Source organism: Aquarana catesbeiana, linkage group LG10 (assembly GCF_042186555.1).
Source record: "Aquarana catesbeiana isolate 2022-GZ linkage group LG10, ASM4218655v1, whole genome shotgun sequence".
Lineage (NCBI taxonomy): Eukaryota > Metazoa > Chordata > Amphibia > Anura > Ranidae > Aquarana > Aquarana catesbeiana.
Genome location: NC_133333.1, coordinates 160,221,278 through 160,238,029, shown reverse-complemented (window position 1 = coordinate 160,238,029; position 16,752 = coordinate 160,221,278). Strand labels below are relative to the sequence as shown.

Sequence of the window (16,752 nt, the reverse complement as noted above, 5' to 3'; positions counted from 1 at the left end):
AACATTAACAACCAGTGTGATAATTACATTTCATGTCAAAATCAAGAAAAAAAACACATTATATCGCACATTTGAAGTTCAAATGGTGAAAGACATTACCACAGGTATCACAAATGATGGTAATAGCACTTGTTCACTCCAGTGTGCCCCAGATCCTTACAGCGTGCTCACCAGATTATATGGACTTCTTACAAAAACAAGAAAGTAAAAAAATGCCAAGTCACAAGATATCACACTTGGTGGATCCCTCTCCAGTGTCTCCTGAATTCTGGCTTCACTTTTATATTCTCATTTGGCATTTAGAGATGTGTGACATACCCAGAAAAAAACAGGGAAAAACCTCTCATAGCATGAAATCATGAATTAAATATATTAAAAACATAGCTAATACACTTGGATTGTAGTAGATCTCACGTGCCCACCAGGAAATGCTGTTATGCCCTCCAGCGTGCGTTCCAATAAGCGAAAGTAAAGTATATTGGTGGACACATAACAAACGCAATGGAAGATGGGGGCATTAATGACAAACTGAGTGCCACAATTAATAAACTGCTTGATACAGTGGTTCTTACCATTAGATCCTGTCACTTCCTTCTTACGATGCCACATGTAATCGCAGGCTCTGCAGTTTCTCACACCACACTTATAGTATAGTGGCCCTTTTGGTCCAGGAATGAGCACCATTAGCTAAGTTGTGTAGCTCTCATATGGGTCTTCACTTTGCTAGGGGTGATAATCAGGGGCGTATCCAAAGTCTAGTCTCGGGAGGGCACCGCCCGAAAAAAAAGGGGTTGCTTACAGCACTGAATTTATCGTATCATACAGTGTACAGAGGTCAGTAGTATGTGGAGCAGTGTACAGATGTCAGTAGTATGTAGAGCAGTGTATAGAGGTCAGTAGTATGTAGAGCAGTGTACAGATGTCAGTAGTATGTAGGGCAGGTGTTTTGCTTTGCGTCTATCTATTAAAGTTCTTGCAGTAAAACCAAGGAAGCTTAGACTTCTGTAGTGTATCAATGCTTTACTAAACAGGAAAACTGCACATGCAACTGTAGGATACACAATACAACACAACTCATAGCTTACAAATATATGCCTACAAATATAAGCATGTACAATATGTACGCATTAAGTCAACTAAACAGTTACTCAACTTAAGGTTTAAGATGTAATGTCCTTCATGGTTCCTTGCTCAATCCAACTTAAAATGTCTCCAAAGTTATCCAGCTTCCGGAAGCCATGTGTTACTCCATCGTCCTTCCAAACACCTCTGTTGTCCGAACCCACGTTTCTTTGAAAAGCTAAATCTCCTCCCTCTAACGCCTGCTTACATCACATCCTGCAAAGAACTTCCCGTCTATTAAAGTTCTTGCGGTAAAACCAAAGAAGCTTAGATTTCTGTAGTGTATCAATGCTTTACTAAACAGGAAAACTGCACATGCAACTGTAGGATACACAATACAACACAACTCATAGCTTACAAATATATGCCTACAAATATAAGGATGTACAATATGTATGCATTAAGTAAACTAAACAGTTACTCAAGTTAGGGTTTAATATGTAATGTCCTTTATGGTTCCTTGCTCAGTCTAACTTAATATGTCTCCAAAGTTATCCAGCTTCCGGCAGCCATGTGTTACTCCATTATCCTTCCAAGCACCTCTGTTGTCCGAACCCATGTTTCTTTCAAAAGCTAAATCTCCTCCCCCTAACTCCTGCTTATATCACATGCTGCAAAGAACCTTCTGTCTCGCCTCCAAAACCTTTCCAACTGCACTACACAGGATGTAGTGCAGTGTACAGAGGTCAGTAGTAGGTAGTGCAGTGACAGAGGTCAGTAGGATGGTGTACAGAGGTCAGAGGATAGGGAGTAAGTAGGGTGGAGGACAGGGGACAACAGGGCAATGTACAGGGGTCAGTGGAGTGAAGAGCAGTGTACAGAGAGCATTAGAATGTAGGACAGTTTACAGGGATCAGAAGAGCAAAGGACTAGGTGTCACAAGGGGGGTCGGAAGGGCAAAAACCAGGGGGCTGGGAGGGCACACACCGGGGGGCTGGGAGGGCACACACCAGGGGGGGTCAGAAAGACACACTTCAAGGGGTCAGGAGGGCATACACTGGGTGGGATCGGGAGGGCACACACCACGTGGCAGTCACAATGCTTTAATGAGCCCAGTTTCTCACTGTGCTATATGAAGAGGAGATGCAATCACATTTGTCAGCTAGCACCTCTATGCTAAGCTGCAGTATCTCAGCAGACTTAGCATAGAGGTGCCTGTAAACGAATCCACGATATACTGCTAGATGATTTTTACCTCCGGGCAGGCACATTCGCTTGATCCCTCTGCTCAGCTGCTCACACCTCCCTCTTCCAGGGAGCGATCTTGGGGGTCAGGCACATCCCCATCCCACCCACTCAAGCAGCAGAAACCACGAGGATCATGCCCAATCAAGCAGCAGCCTGTAGGAGAGAGGCTGGAAAACTGCTGGGGGAGGTACAGGGGGCAGAGAGTTCTGTGCCAATTTGTAATGGCTGTGAGTTGTCCTGACTGCGGCTGTCATTTCCCGGGGGGCGCTCAGCCTCGGAGATGGAGTTGGTAATGTTTTCTGGGGGGGGGGGGTTGTGCAATCGCCCTGTTGCCCCCCCCCCCCCTGGATCCGCCCCTGGTGATAATGCTCCTTGGATCTCTGGGTTTTCCGAAAATCACACTCGGCAAGACAGTGGTCAGGGCAGAATCTTATTAAAGAATATTCCAATTTTTTATGAATACATGTTGGATATCAAAAAATAGGATTTTTTTTAAAACAGCTTACCTGTAAAATACTTTTCTTGAGATTAAAAATCACGGGACACAGAGCCCTATTCATTACATCATGGGTTAGATAGTCACCTTCAGGTGTTGGACACTGGCAACCCTAATTATAAGGAGAGTTCCTCCCCTATATAACCCCTCCCATATGGAGAGTACCTCAGTTTTGTAGCAAAGCAATAAGTATCCCAATGCATATATATATACATAAATCCCAAAGAGGAGCGGGGAGCTCTGTGTCCCGTGATGTAATCTCAAGAAAAAGATTTCACAGGTAAGCTATTTTTTTAAAAATCCTATTTTCTTGTTCATACATCACGGGACACAGAGCTCTATTCATTACATCATGGGACGTCCCAGAGCAATGCCTAAATTAAGGGGAGGGAGACACAGATCAGAAAAGACCTCCATTGGACGTGAGGACCTACACTGCTGCCTGCAGTACACTGCGCCTGAAAGCCTTATCCTCATGTCCTCTTACATCCACCTGATAAAATCTAGTGAATGTATGGACCGAAGACCAAGTTGCAGCCTTGCAGATCTCAGCCATGGAGGCCCGGTGATGCACTGCCCATGAAGCACTTACTTCACTAGTCGAGTGCGCCTTAACATGAAAAGGAGGAATCTTCTTTTCCAAACCATAGGCCTGAACAATAAATTGTCGAATCCACCTAGCTATAGTGGACTTCGACGCTGCCTGGCCCTTTCTGGGACCGTCTGGCAGTACAAACAGAAGGTCAGTCTTCCGCATCTGAGCAGTCGCGTCCAGATAGATTTTGACTGCTCTAACAACATCTAGAGAGTGTAACAACGTTTCCTGCGGACTGCGGATCTGGAAAAAAGGATGGTAGGAACACATCTTGGTTTAGGTGGAACCCTGATACCACCTTAGGTAAGAAAGCCGGGTGAGGACGCAACACCACCCTGTCTTTGTGAATAATTAAGTATGGCTCTTTACATAAAAAAAAACGCTAACTCCGATACCCTCCTGGCAGAGGATATGGCAACAAGAAAAACCAACTTCTTGGTCAAAAGACACAAAGAAGCATGGCATAATGGTTCAAAAGGCTGTTTTTGCAAAACAGACAGAACTAAATTCAAATCCCATGGGCACATGGGCGGCCTGACTGGTGGATTTAAATGCAGTGCCCCCGGAATAAAGGCCCGGACTAGAGAATGAGAGGCAAGCGGAAAAAATACCGACAAGGCTGAGATCTGACCCTTGATAGTGCTCAAGGCCAGCTTCATTTCTACTCCTAATTAAAGAAAAGCAAGAATTCTATCAATAGCATACCTTCTAGGAAGCCATCCTTTGGACTCACACCAGGAGACATATGCCTTCCAGATTCTATAATAGATGAGCCTGGAGGCTGGCTTCCTGGCATTAACTAGCGTGGTTAGGACTGGACCTGAGAGCCCACGTTTTTCCAGGACGTGGGTCTCAACAGCCAAACCGTCAAGTTCAGACTTTGTAAGGAAGGATGGAATATTGGCCCTTGCGAGAGCAGGTCTGGTCGCAGTGGGAGCACCCATGGCCTTCAGACTGTCATCCTCACGATCTCTGCATACTAGGACCTCCTGGGCCAAGCCGGCGCCACTAGGATTACTGGCTTCCCTTCTGTCTGGACCCTGCGAAGTAACCGAGCAAAAAGCGGAACTGAAGGGAACACATAGATCAGAGAAAACTGATCCCATGGAACTATCAAGGCATCTGAACCTTGTGCTAGCGGGTCCTTTGTTCTTGATGCAAAGATGTCCAGTTTGTTGTTGAACCTGAAGGCTAGTAGGTCTACATCCAGGGTACCCCATCTCTGACATATTGCCTGAAATATGGCGGGGTGTAGCGACCATTCTCCTGGGTCCAGCTGCTGGCAGCTTAAAAAATCCGCTTTCCAATTTTCCACCCCTGGAGACAGACAAGGAACATGTTTCTCTGCCCAAGTGAGAATGTGACTCACCTCCTTCTGGGCACTCAGACTCCTGGTGCCCCCTTGGTGATTGATATAGGCGACTGCTGTGGCATTGTCGGACTGAACTCGGACAGGACAGCCTTGTAGCCTGTCTGTCCAGGTCTTCAGGGCCAGATGGACTGCCCGAAGTTCCAGAATGTTGATGGGTAAAGACCCTTCGGTTCTGGACCATTTGCCTTCGATCGAAGCTTCTTCCAGAACTGCTCCCCAGCTTCAGAGGCTGGCATCTGTAGTTACAACGTTCCAAAAAATTGGAACAAAGGATTTTCCCTTCTGTAGATTTTTGTCTAGTAACCACCAATTGAGGCTCTGGCGCACTGATGGTAACAGGCGCATTGGAAGATCCAAGGTCTGAATTCTTTTGTTCCAGGCAGACAGAATGCTGTTCTGCAAAGGTCTTGAGTGGAACTGGGCGTAAGGAACAGCCTCGAATGAGGCTACCATCTTCCCCAATAATGTCATACAGAGTCGAATGGAAGGATTTTTCCTGGCCTTGACTAGTCGGACCAAATCCTTTATGGCTTTGGCCTTTGCCTTGGGCAAGAATACCCTGCTTTGGACTGTGTCTATGACCATGCCCAAATATTCCAGCCTTCTTAGGGGCTGTAATAGTGATTTTTCCAGGTTGAGGACCCAGCCTAGGTACTCCAAGTATCTTACTGTGCTGAGCACATTGTGCTTCAAGCGTGCCATGGACTGTTCTACCAGTAGTAGATCGTCTAGATAAGCTGTTACTGCTATGCCCCGATCCCTTAGTTTTGCCATGGGTGGAGCTAGAACCTTTGTAAATACTCGAGGCGATGTAGCTAGACCGAAAAGAAGGGCCACAAATTGGTGCTGCTCTGCCGCAAACCTTAAGAACTTCTGGTGAACGGGAAAAATTGGCACATGTAGATATGCATCTTTGATGTCTATTGATGCCAGGAATTCTCCCCCCTGAAGGGTGGAAACCACTGACCAGATAGACTCCATGCGGAACGAGCGAATAGTTAAGAATTTATTTAGGTCCTTTAGATCCAGAATCGGTCTGACATCTCCATTTGGCTTCAGGACTGTGAAAAGGTTTGAGAAAAAACCCTGAGCCTTGCTCCTCTGGAACCACCTCTATGACCACCCCTTGAGATAACAGGTAATCCAAAGCCAGAAACAAGGGTCTCCTTTTCTCTGGATCCTTGGGAACCCTTGACCAGAGAAGACTGAATGGTGGAAATTTCCGAAATTCCAGCTTGTACCCGAGAAATACAGTGGAGGATACCCATTTGTCCTGAACCTCTTTCTGCCAAAAGCCTGCAAAACACCGAAGCCTTCCCCCCACTCTGCCGAGCAGGGGCGCCCCTTCACAAGGAGGCTTTGGGATTCTGTTTAGCAGATCTTTGACCCCAAGGCTTCTTTTGCCCATGGGAAAGGAAAATGCAGCCTGTGGAGAATTCCGAGACCCCAAGGATGAAACAGGGGACACGGCTGGTTCAGTACAGGGCAAATTGTATGTGGTACGCACCATCTCTGTATAATATGTATAATATTGCACCTGTAGCTTGAGAGCCTGCGAGGTAGAAGAGAGCTTCCCCTCATCCCCTGATTTGTTCCCTGATTTGTCCGACTGCTCGTGATCCTTGTCCCCAGACAGTGTTGTATCATCATCATCAGACTGCTGATCATCTGATAGGGAACCCAGAGCAGAGGAAGGAGACCTACCCCGTTTTCTGCTATCTCCTAAGGATGCTGTGATAAAAGCAGTAATCCTTTGTTCTAAACCACCCAATGCTGGCCTCCATAGCATCTTCAGTGACATATGCAGGGGCTGCAATATTGGGAGAGGCAGCAATGCCTGACAGCGGCGATGGCTCACCCTGCGTGGCTGCCTCCAGTCTCTCAGGGGGTGATGTTACCCTGCAGGCACGTCTAGAGTCCCCAGACCCTGACGGTGATTTCTTGGTGCTCTTTTTACCTGCCCCTGAAACCCTTTTGCGGAGAGACATAGTCCTAAGCTAACAAAGCAGAGGTACTAAAATCAATTGCATACACTGTTGTGCCTAGCTTACAATAGCAGTGTTTGCTTAGACTGCACAACCTGATGCTGAGTAGGTGTCTTAGGTGTGCCTGTATCCGATCCACATGAGATGCTTACATGCCCCAGCTCTGTGTCCTGCCGCTTACAAACCCCTGGTGACCTGGACTCTTTAAAACAAGCTCCTCGCGTCTCTGCAGTGAATCACCACGCACGCAACCACGCCCCTTCCTTCCCCACCATTTTTGCCGTAAAAGTACGCCCCCTGCGCGCGCGTAGGGCCAATATGGCGGCAGCTAGGGGTGGGGGGGGAGAAGACCGGGAGGCTACGCGGGACCCCAAGACTGCGCAGGATCCCCTTAACATTTAAGTGGCAGAGCCTGCAGCGGAGGATGTGAGCGACTGACAGAGCGGCTTCACTGAGCTGTATTTCCTGGAAGCATGTACGTAACACCAAGTATGCCTCTTACTTCCTCTAGAGGCGGAAAACAGGTAAGACATGCAACAACTCAAAAAAGCTAATCCTTAAGGTGTTCACCTAGGATTGCTTCACTTACCTTATCCCTGCTGCAGGAGGATACTGCTGAGAACAGCCAGACCCAACCTTCACCCATCATGGCGGGTAGTGTTGTGCCAACCTTCAGGGTTCTGGGTTCCTACTTTCAGGAGCCTCTTCCTGGACCTATAGAAGACTCTGCCAGGAAAACTTTGCGCATTTACAATATATGTGCTCAAAAGTACTGGATCCCAGAGCCCAGTCCTCAGAGAGAGACATTACAGGCAAAATCTTGTTTCTTCTTCCACGAGGCCCGGGTACCATCCATCTTAGGCGATATAAATTGGCCCGAGTTATGGATCCGATTGTGTAGCTCCTAGAACCCCGCAGGGACCATCAAACAGAGCTTTTTCTTCTAAGCACATCTTGCATCGTGACCAAACACCTTAGACACTGGCGAAAAAACTGAGGTACTCTCCATATGGGAGGGGTTATATAGGGGAGGAATTCGACCAGGAAGTGACCGGTTTGAAACCTGGGACCGAAATTCCATACAGATAAGCGCTTGTTGTTCTTAATTATAATTATGAGTGGCTATTACTTTTGAATACAGTTTTTTTATACATTTTTACATTATGTTGGTGTCCCTGGTTCTCATTGTATGTCATGGCCAAATATCCTGCTTTATTGGATGAGGTGTTCTGGTGACCATATAGACCTAGAGGCGGCTCATGCTTCCCAACAGATGTCACATTGATACAGAAGCTTATGTAACTCTTTTTATGTATAAACCGTCCACTTGTTCCGGTAAGAGTCCTGTATGCTCAAGGTGGTGGGACACTTTGGTATTTGGAGCATCCAGTTATTAAGATTTTCTCACAATATTTTTCACTAGTTTGGACTTTTATTTACATTTCTGGGACTATTATCTTTTTTACAGTTTGTACTACTTTTTTATGTTTTAGCACAGCAATTTGGAGTTACCTTGGGTTCATGCATTAAAGATTTGTTTTACCTTCATCATGAATGAGTTAAGTGTAGCAATAACTCTCGGTGGAGCTGCTGGTTTAAGCGGGCTTGTTACCTTCACTCTCCTTCCCTCTGTTTTACCGACACCGGGTCTAGGGGTTCCGTTGAGTTTACCTCTGGATGATACACGCACCAACACTTGAGTACGTTTTCAATGCTTTATTGAACAATTTACTAAGGAAATAGCAGGAAAGAGGCAGAAGGGAAACTGCAGAAGAAACTCAAATATCTTCTCATAAGGTTCTTGACAAGTGTCCTGGTAGAATTTGAATATTATAATAGAATGCGCTCCCCTCGTGGGACACACTCCTTGCTCGCCTGGATAGGCCTCTCTCACTTGCCTAGCAGCCAGTACGTAGCACGAACAAAAGTCTCTGCCACAGACTTCTTTGGGGATAAACCGGTACAATCCTCTGCCACAGGATGTATGGGTTTTCTGCAATGAACGTCAGTCACAGTGCTTGAACCTTTAAGCCAACCCGGCAACACTATGCTGTATAGTTACTTTTAGGATACGTCCTCCAACCGAGTCACCAGGCCCCTCTCCAGACCAGCACACTGCGTGATCCTTCCATGACGGGTCCTCCCCTGGGATCTCCTCGGTTGTCCAGCTTCCTTCCTTTGGATAGACAGCTCAGGACCATTCCTCGGCTGCTGCAGTAGGCCCCAGACAAGCTTCTGGGCCCACCCCTGCGCCGCAGCGGCGTGGGCCTCCGGAACGGAGGACCACGAGATTGCTTCTCTAACGCATACCTGTCAGCCAGGAGGGCCAGCAGGTGGCTGTAAAACGAACCCCTCAATATGGCGTCTGTCCCATAAATAGCCTCGCCCAGAATGCAACTCGGAGGACCACCTCCACCAAGTTGTCTCCGGGACAGAGGAGCATCCATACGCTTCGACACGTTGCCTTTCCAACACTGCCCAGTGATAACAGCGACACCGACCGGTCAGTCTGGAAACACACACAACGTCAGCCAAGCTGGAACAGAGGCAAACTTAACCTATTTAACAAACAAGTTACTAAATTTACCTAACATATGGTAGATCGCAAATCTACCAGCGCTACATAAGGAAAAAAATAGGCATCTAATGGCATTGATAAACTATAATGATTTTGGGTCTGTCACCCAATGCCTTTGATTTTCGCTGGATCAGGTGACAATGAAGATGCCCAGGGATGATTTCAGACCTTAGTAGATCCTATGATCTAATCAAAATTGGGGTAAGACTGTGTTCACACTATTGCGAATTGGATGCAGTTTCTCCACATCCAATTTGCATGACAGGAGAGTGTGACCGGCTCACAATGGAGCCGGTTCAGACATCTCTGGGATGGCCGCGGAGTGCAATGCAGAAGAGTCCTGTGCGTCTTTGGCTCCGTTTCAGGTCCGAATTCAGCCAAAAATTCAGGCCTAATTCGGACCTAAAACGGTGAACGGGGACACACCGAACCCCCTGCTGTGAGCCACACCGCACACAGTGTGAACCAAGCCCAAGGCCCCTTTCACACTGCCGCGACTTGAAAGTCGCACAATTTGGATGCGATTTCAGTGAATGCCTTTGTAAGCTTTAGGTCTAAGGACCTCAACTCACATCAAAGTCAGACCACAGTAGTACAGGGACTACTTTGAAGTCGGTGCGACTTGAAGTTGCACAGATATGAATGGTTATCATTGGGAATCATGGGGTATGACTTGTCATGCGACTCTGATGTCCAAAGTCACAGGAAAAGTCACACAAGTGTGAAAGGGGCCTAAAGGTTTATTGGATGGGTTGCTTTCCTAAGCCAATGATTATTACTTTCCTAGATGACAGGAGTGATATCTGCTGTACACATGGCATGCAATAGTCTTAGAATAAGAATTTGTATGTCTATTTGGTAATCTAGCAAAAAGGAGATGGTCAGAATGTCATATAATGTATACATGGTCAACTACCATCTTATGTGGATAGCCAACTATAAAACAGTGATATAGTCTTAGTAAAAATTATTATACAGGCTATATATAGTGCTTGTGCAGCATTTTGCAAGATAAAGAAGACAGTTTACAACACAGTTCAAGACAAGAGGGTTAGGGAGAACCTGCTCATGAAATCTCACAATCTAAACAGAAGGGGCAAGTAATACAAAAGCTAATAACTCTGTGGGGGTGAGTTCAAGAAATGCTAGCTGCTATTACAATTTTGAGATAGAAGTGGGATAAGGTTCCCTGAAGAGATGAGTTTCCAGGGTTTGCCTAAATGCAGAGTGTAGGAGACAGCCGGACAGGTTGGGGTAGGGAGTGCCAGAAGATGGGAGAGGCCCTGGAGAAGTCCTGGATGTGAGCATAGGAGGAGAGGACAAGGGAGCTAGAAAAGCATAACTAAATTTGCATACCGTGGGCTTGTGTATTTTTTTTCTTATGTTATGCCCATTTAAAGATTAAAAATTATTTTTTTTGCAGCTGGGCAGATTTTGGAACATGTGCACCGTGTATGTGTAGAGGTCCCCTTTTGGATGGAATTTCATGGTATGTAAAGACTATGATGTCCAGAACACACAAAAGCCAGTTGTATCTTAGAGCAGGCTTTACTTCCTGCTGCAGGCCCAAAACTGCATACATGTCTTTCTTCAAGGCAGTGCATCCAAGAAAGAACAGATACAGGTAAACCGCTTTCATTTCACAATTTATTATCAGACTTTGTGTTTCGTCTCTTTTAAATAAGAACTAACAAACATATAAAAATACACGTTTATTTAATTACATGTAATGAAGTCTATTTCCATTTAGACAGTGTGACTTGAAATTGCTCTTTATTAATATGCCGAATGAAGCTTGAGATAGGAGGGGCACCAGCATAGAGGACATAGAGCTAAAGGGTTAGTTCAGTGGGGGACAGGGAGGGTGTATGGTGTTCATTATTCATGAGTTCATTTTTTATTTTTTTTCTAAAAAGAAGAACTTACACTTTAAATTCTTGTGTACCATCAAACATGTTATGCAGCCACATAGCACAGTGGGTGCACCATAAGAATATGTACATGACTTTACACATCTTTTGGCAGGTAAAATAATTCCTGTATATGTGCTTAAGATGTGTATCTAACTTGTTGCCTGGGGTTTCTCTTTAAGTCAGATAGTCAGGGGGGTTGATTTACTAAAGGCAAATAGACAGAGTACTTTGCAGGTGCAGGTGCAGTTGCACTCATTTTTCCCAGAGCTTAGTGAATGTGATGAAGCTTCACTTTGTAAAGAATACCCAATCAAGCGCAAGGAAAAAAAAAACAGCTTTTTTGCTTGCACACGATTGGATGATGGAATAAGCAGAGCTTCACCACATTCACTAAGCTCTGGGGAAGATGAGTGCAACTGTACTTTGCCATTAGTAATTCTACCCCAGAATGTATAAAGTCTAGTGGTGGACTGCAGTGCTTGGAGACCACTGAGAAGGTAGGTACTGACCCTTCTGGTGCCTCCTGTGGTTCATAGTGAACCTGCTAATCTGTTACTTTGTTAATTAGTTTTAATAAATGCAGAATGGGACTAATTAGTGTTTTATTTAATGGAGAATTACAGCCAAAGCTCATTTGGCTGTACTTTTCCTGTGGATCCTAGGAGTGCTGTTTGTTCTGCATTCCTGTGACCCGTTTTCAGCAGACAGTGGGCTGAAGCCTGCAGTCGGCTGATGTCACAGAGCCAGTCCAGGCTGGGGCAAGTTTGCGACATTGAAGTAAGGATCCACCCACATGCCTGGACCAGCACCTGGGTCAGCCTCCCAGCAAGCTGCTGAGAGCCTGAGCCAGCCGCTCCCATCCCCTAAACAGCCCAGCGCTCTAGTGAGTGTGGGCAGAGCAGACAGCCGTGACTGACAATCACCAGCTCTCTGCTCCGGGAGCCCTGAGAACCGAGCGGTCAGCAGTGTTTGATCACTTGGTTCTCAGTCTTAGAGCCGGGGGGGGGGCGCCACAGATGCTGCATTCACCTAGGTAAGTATGAGGGAAAAAAAACATACTTCTCTTTTAATGTCTACCTTAAGTTCAGCTTGAAATGAACACTGCAGTCAGTCCTAATACTGTATATTGAACCCGTATGTTGGCCAGGCAAGGCAAAGCAGCAGGTTCACTTTAAAGCTGGACCCTGTAGCATGTGATAGTAGGAGATTTCATAATTTGCCACATCACAAATGATAATTCTGCATAACAAACGCTAGTTTACAAGACCGACCGCTTCTGCTTCCGAGCATGCGTGTTTGTACTTTGGACTTTTGTCCGACGGACTTGTGTACACACGATCGGAAAATCAACAACACACATTTGTTGGCTGAAAGTTTGAAAACATGCTAGCCAACAATTGTCCGATGGAGCATACACACGGTCAGTTTGTCCTCCAACAGCCTGACATCCAACGTTTCTTGTCGGAAAGTCCGATCGTGTGTAAGGGCTTTAGAGATAAATCTTCTGACTTTAGCACAATTGCAGTGTTTTCTGGATCTTATTAGTACTGCACTACTAATTTATTACACTTTTTCCAAGTACCTTTGATCCAATAATGAAATGTTATTTATATGTGTTTCCTGTGACCATTTATAAATTCTCAAACCTATGAGCAGTTTAAAAAAGTTACTTTCATTGAAAACCCTCAATGTGATATTTGTGTGTCAGTGAACAAAATATTTAAAAAATCTCTATTGCTTGCAGGCAAATAGCAGCTTTAGCAAGTGCAATAATAAATACATGCATTAAAGTGTAACTCCAGCAGATTTTTTTTTGGTCAAAGTAGGAAAGGATTGAAACCCTAGGTAAGTTGTTTTTTTTTTTTTTTTTTTTTTTTTACACACATTTATCAGTCTCTTTTGCACTGTAGCAAACAGTCAATATAAATGGGGGCTATACAGCACCACCGCTATTTCTTGGTACCTTGATGAAGAAGGTCTGTATGCCACCATAACATTGGTTTCTATAGGATTTTAGTAACATTTCTGCTATTTTGTTTTGTGCATTTTGGAGTGCTGGCTATTTTCTGAATTTAGGTTTTTATCACTCTTTGTGTCTCTATTTGGGAGATTTCCTTATACTTTTGTGGATATTAGGGCAGTAAAAAAGGGAAAATCTCACCAGATTTTTTCATACTTCCTGTCTACCTTACCCTACTAGAAATGAGATAAATTCTTCCTAATGAGGACACAACCCCACAGAAGATCTAATGTTTATCCATTCAATCAAAAAATGTTTTGGCCGGAATTCCACATAAAATGTGTCTCGTTTCTTCAGGACTTTGTGATTCCAAATCTATTCACATGCAAGTTTGCTGTCAAAGCTGGACAAACAGATGGCGAAAGCCTGCAGAGCACAGAGCGGATAGCGGAAATCCATGGTGAAAACATCCTCTGCTACTCGGCCAAACTGCATGACGATGTACTCGGCTGCAAGGGGAAAGAGAAATTCAATGTAGCCACTCAGATACCCCCAACATGACCATGTATTGGTACTAATAAAAACACTGATGCATTAGGCTTTATTTATAGCCAAAAATCCTTTTTAGGTAGAGTAGGGAATGGGATGTCTGTGTTCTGTTAAGGAGATTTCTCTTCACTTCCTGTCCCAAAGACAAACAGGAAGTCTCCAAGGTGAAGGCAAATACTCAGGACCATGGATAAGGGGGTACCACCTGGCCTCCTGTATGAGATGTGGGCAGGGAGGGTGGCAATTACTGGAACTGATCCTTTTTAGGGCTCTTTCCGCAGCTGCTGATAGCTGGTTTCTTCTCCTCTCCCTCCCTCCCGTTGGCTTTCAGCTGCTGCATTGAGAGCCATACAAAGGATCTGTTAAAGTAATTTACCCCCGTACCGATCACTCTCCCCATCATATGTTTCCCCTATGTTGCCCAGGCCCCCCTGTGTGCCCACCCCTGCAGTGCTTTCGGCTTTCCTCCTCTCCTTCCTGCCAGCAGCTGCAAGCACACAATAGGATACGTCAAGATTGAGAGGGGGGAAGGAACCCGGTGAACATGTCAAACTTACCAGCCCCTTCCTTTCCTAAATGAACACAGTGAATGGTTGGTACTGATCACTCACTGTGTACATTCGGGAAAGGAAGCATTGGCTGTATCAGGTAGTCTCATGTCAGGTAGTCTCTATGAGGCCCTGTGATTTCCAACAGCAGCCCTGCAAATACTATAACTGCATCATTTTGCATTTTCCACTGCTTTTTGACAAAAGTCACCAGGGCAAATAGAGAGGAGGAGGTCACAGACAGCAATAAAAGACTGACAGATGTTCTAACTATCTCATTTACTATCTACCTTACTATATCCAAAATTAAAAAAGGGGCTATGAATACACTTTAGATAGTTTCAGATCTTAATGAGGGGCCAATATGCAATGCAAATGCAGGTAGAAATCTATTTTGCGGCCTATTGTGACTTCGATAGGACTTGTGACCCGACTCTCCACTCGGCTTTCTCTTTACAACTCCATTCATTCTGAACCCCAGAGCCAGAGGAGTGTTGTGCTTTGCAAATGTGTGGAGCCCCCCTTTTTTTTTTACAAAGCATCAGTAAGGCACGGTATAGTCATACCACTGCTTTTTAAACTGCTTTCTTATAACTGTTGGATTTTTCTGTTACTGTATATTATGTCAAATGCAGAAAAATGAGAGAGTGCTCCTGCTGCAGTACAAGAAGTAAGACCCCAAGACAGGAGGAACAGAGTTGTGAATATTAGGAAGGAGATTAACCGCAGATGTATCTGAGGAATAAAAAAAAGGGACGAGTGGGTCAGTTATGAATTGTATACTCATAAACTGAAATATCAGTTTTGACTAGACTAACCATTAGGATTAAGGTTTATTTAACCCCTGCCTGGCACTAAATTTAGGGTGAAATACACATATACCTATAGTGCACCATATTCTCCCATGTAATGTAATAACTTACAGTCCTCAGCATTTACAATCTGAAAATTCTTCACAGAGGCCTGAGTGACTCGGCCATGAAAGTTTAAGACGTAGGACTGAGTCTCTTCATTCCAGGATGGTGCCTTGTTGTAAAGAGCAATAATATTTTCCATGTTGCCATTCTGGTAACGAGTCTGGAGTGTCTCATGTTCCTGTAATGATGAAAGCAATAGTAGTGGTACTGAAAGAATTAGATAATAGGGCATAGCAAAGCTGTACTAGGCCCAGTGGCGGCTGGTGCTCAAATTTTTTGGGGGGTCGCAAACTAACTGAAAAATTCTGAAAAATACTGAAACAAAAACATCAATTGCAGCCACTGTGCCATCAAATGCAACCACTGTACCCATCATATGCCCAACATATGCAGCATCTGTACCCAGCATATGCAGCCAACTCTGCCCATCATATGCAGCCACTGTGCCCATCATATGCAGCCAACTGTGACCATCATATGCAGCCAACTGTGCCCATAATATGCAGCCAATTGTGCCCATATGCAGCCAACTGTGCCCATCATATGCAGCCAACTGTGACCATCATATGCAGCCAACTGTTCCCATCATATGCAGCCAATTGTGCCCATATGCAGCCAACTGTGCCCATCATATGCAGCCTCTGTGCCCATCATATGCAGCCTCTGTGCCCATCATATGCAGCCAACTGTGCCCCATCAATTGCAGCCAACACTCCATTAATTAGGACTATGAATTGCTGTCAGCTGAAGATGGCAGCATACTGTAAAACCCATGCTCTTGATCAAGAAAACACATTTCCTGTACTGTACGACTGGGAAATTCTATACAGGATACAGAACTCCAGATCTTTAGTCCCTAAAGGCTAAGTTCACCTACAAAATAAAATAAATTCAGATGTTGTTGCAGGTAAAATAATGCGCATTTATTATTTTTTCTCTCATAAGACTGCAGAGCATTGCACCCACGATCAGCAGCTTGTGGGTGCAATGTCAGGCTCCTGCAGACAGTGCCTACAGCTTTCTGCCATACCTCTGAATGGGCTTTCTGTTTGAAAGCTGTAGGAAGTGTCAATGAACTACGAAAGCGCTCACCAGCACCCTAGCAGTTCATTCAGAACTACAAGCTATCTGCCACTGTGGCAGATGGGACTTGTAGTTCATAAATTCACAGATTCATTGTTTTTAAATTGTGCGTGAAGAAATAGGTGCGTGAAGAAAAACCTCCGCCCACTGTCATTGGGGGGTTTTAGGAGGTGCAGGATCTGGTGCACAGTAACACGTTAGATTTTCTTTCACTTTTGGTGATAACAGTACACAGGACAAATAGTCCTCCCCCTGGGTTGATACATGCATATGGCTGCTAAAGGTCAGTCCTCAAAGCCTCTCTACTAAGGACAGAGGAGCCCCAGTTTTATAAGAAAAAAAGGCACAACATAAAGATTATATACCTAATAGTCCTCATGAATGTGGACTAGGCCCCAGAGATAGGATTTATATGCTGAGGGAGAAGCTGTAAAAAACAGTAAGCG

At 45.0% G+C, this 16,752-nt stretch overlaps 1 protein-coding gene across 2 annotated transcripts in view; it reads right to left on the bottom strand.

Moving 5' to 3' along the window:
• Window positions 1-11,035: 11,035 nt before the first annotated feature.
• LOC141110983 (tubby protein homolog) overlaps window positions 11,036-16,752 on the bottom strand; it is a 143,650-nt gene continuing 137,933 nt past the window's right edge. The window contains exons 14-15 of one of the 2 annotated variants that reach the window (XM_073602848.1): window positions 15,230-15,401; window positions 11,036-13,718 (exon numbers count right to left, since the gene is read on the bottom strand). In XM_073602848.1, coding sequence (XP_073458949.1) covers window positions 13,585-13,718; window positions 15,230-15,401 — 306 coding nt within the window. In that variant the 3' untranslated portion in view covers window positions 11,036-13,584. The remainder of the gene's footprint in view (window positions 13,719-15,229; window positions 15,402-16,752) is intronic. The other variant, XM_073602850.1, reaches the window with a different exon arrangement.